Source organism: Propithecus coquereli, unplaced genomic scaffold, assembly GCF_000956105.1.
Source record: "Propithecus coquereli isolate 6110/MARCELLA unplaced genomic scaffold, Pcoq_1.0 Scaffold117, whole genome shotgun sequence".
Taxonomy (NCBI): domain Eukaryota; kingdom Metazoa; phylum Chordata; class Mammalia; order Primates; family Indriidae; genus Propithecus; species Propithecus coquereli.
Genome location: NW_012135747.1, coordinates 2,350,724 through 2,352,763, shown reverse-complemented (window position 1 = coordinate 2,352,763; position 2,040 = coordinate 2,350,724). Strand labels below are relative to the sequence as shown.

Here is a 2,040-nt window from a genome sequence, read left to right as displayed (position 1 = left end):
GATGGTATATTTGGGCTATTGACGCTCTTAACCATCAGACTCACCAAATTGTTATTTTCCTTTTAATATTTATTGAATATCCACAGGGTGTCTGTTGTTGCACAAAGTGAGCTATATTTGTATCATTACTATTAGGTTGGTAAATGCCAAAAATGTCATATCATTATCACTGGCTGCTGAAAAATCTTATGAGTCACCAGATTTTTTGGCAGTCGGCAGAGAGAAGGATTTACACCTGGTGAGGCTGTGGCAGGGATGGCTCTCTGCTCTACTTTCATAAACATTAGCAGGGTGTTATCATGTATGGTTAGGTAACCAGGAAAAGCAGAGGAGGGCAGCTGCAACCAATATTTTATCTTCTCTGTCTTTGAGAGATCTCCTTGACGCATGTAAAACTAAACATGAAAATATATATATTTAAATTTTGGCTAGATGAGAAATTTAACAAGTTAATCTCAGCCTCATTCCACTTAGTATAACAAACCACACTATCCTTTCAAGCAAGGTGAGCTATTCTAGGTGCTGAGATCTGCAACTGCAGGAGACTTGAGCTTATAAATAGGGTAATGGGAAAAGATCTAGGCTGCTGCTTTTCATTATTTTGCTTAAGACACATCTGGCCCTTAGGGTGGCTTTTTAACTAATTATGAAGAGGAAATAGCTGTCAAAAGCCCTTAGTCCTAAATTATATTGGATTTTTTGCTTAAAGACTGTATAGGTACAAGTGGAGGGGCATATTATACCATCATTTTGAATATGTTTTATAACTTTTTTTCCAAGTGCTTTGTAAAGGGTGGGTCACTTATTGTAGAGGTCGCAATTGGCCTTCACCTCACTCTACTCCCTAGACCATTATCCTCTAAAGATAATGAAAATGGAACAGTGTATAATCTCCTTGATTATCTTTCATCTCAGGTTTACTGGTTCAAAGATGGGAAGCAGATTTCTAAGAGAAATGAGCACTGCAAAATGAGGCGAGAAGGAGATGGGACATGTTGTCTGCACATCGAATCCACCACCAGTGATGACGATGGCAACTACACCATCATGGCAGCCAACCCCCAGGTGGAGACGCAGGGTTCTGCACTGTGCTGCACTCTGAGGAAAGAGCGGTTGATGTCTTGTGAATGAGACCCTTAGAAGTGCGAGTTACTGAGGATTGCTGTGGAAAATGAATGAGAAGCATTGTGATTGTGTGTAACTAGAGCACAGCATCACAATTTAAAAGACTAGTTAGCCACTGATGGGTCCCTCAATCCTTCAGCCCTTGTCAAGGGACATTTGTACTGTCTCTTCACTCTGCATACCTCCCAGGCCTGTGGGGCTGTATCTCATGTTTATCAACTCATGACTCTCTTACAGTCAATAAATCATTCTATCAAGGAATGATCTGTCATTTTTGTTCTTTAGAAAATAGGCAAATTACTTTGTAAAGCCTTCTGAATGTCCCTCAAACTCATAACATCCTCTTTTTTGATTATTTTGTTTTTTAAAGTTGGAAGTCCATAATCTTCCACTTTCCTTTTCTGAATGAGGCCGTCTTAAAATTCCCCTAAAAGATATGGCAGAATAAATATCTTCAATTACTCTTTGAATAGGAAGTACAGAACTATAATTTCTACTCTCATCCACTCTTCCTATTGAAATCTTAGTTTTGAAGAATCTTTACTGAGGGGAATATAAAAAAAAAAATTGGCCATGCTCTCTGCATGGTGGTTGCAAATAATGTTAAGTACATAAGAATTCAAATTCTTTTACATTTGTGCTGTTCATTTCTCAGCTTAAAAATGAAAGTCATTACAATACTCTCAAAAATCTCTCCCCCCGTAATATTAACAGTGATGAAAGAAGCCATATTATATTGATTTTAGTCGCCCCCCTGAAGAAAAACTCATACTAGTTAGCCAAAAGTTTCATAATGTTCTGGTCTGGAAAAATTTACATACATTTTAAAAATGTGGGTTTCTTCTTATTTTAATCTTGTTCATTTTCTGTTTTTCAGGGGAGAATCAGCTGTTCTGGCCACTTGATGGTACAGAG

General features: G+C 37.8%; 1 protein-coding gene across 1 annotated transcript in view; it reads left to right on the top strand.

Moving 5' to 3' along the window:
• MYPN (myopalladin) overlaps positions 1 to 2,040 on the top strand; it is a 117,901-nt gene that overhangs the window by 93,564 nt on the left and 22,297 nt on the right. Inside the window, exons 14-15 of the mRNA XM_012658553.1 lie at positions 916 to 1,065; positions 2,003 to 2,032. Of these exons, the coding sequence (XP_012514007.1) occupies positions 916 to 1,065; positions 2,003 to 2,032 (180 nt within the window). The remainder of the gene's footprint in view (positions 1 to 915; positions 1,066 to 2,002; positions 2,033 to 2,040) is intronic.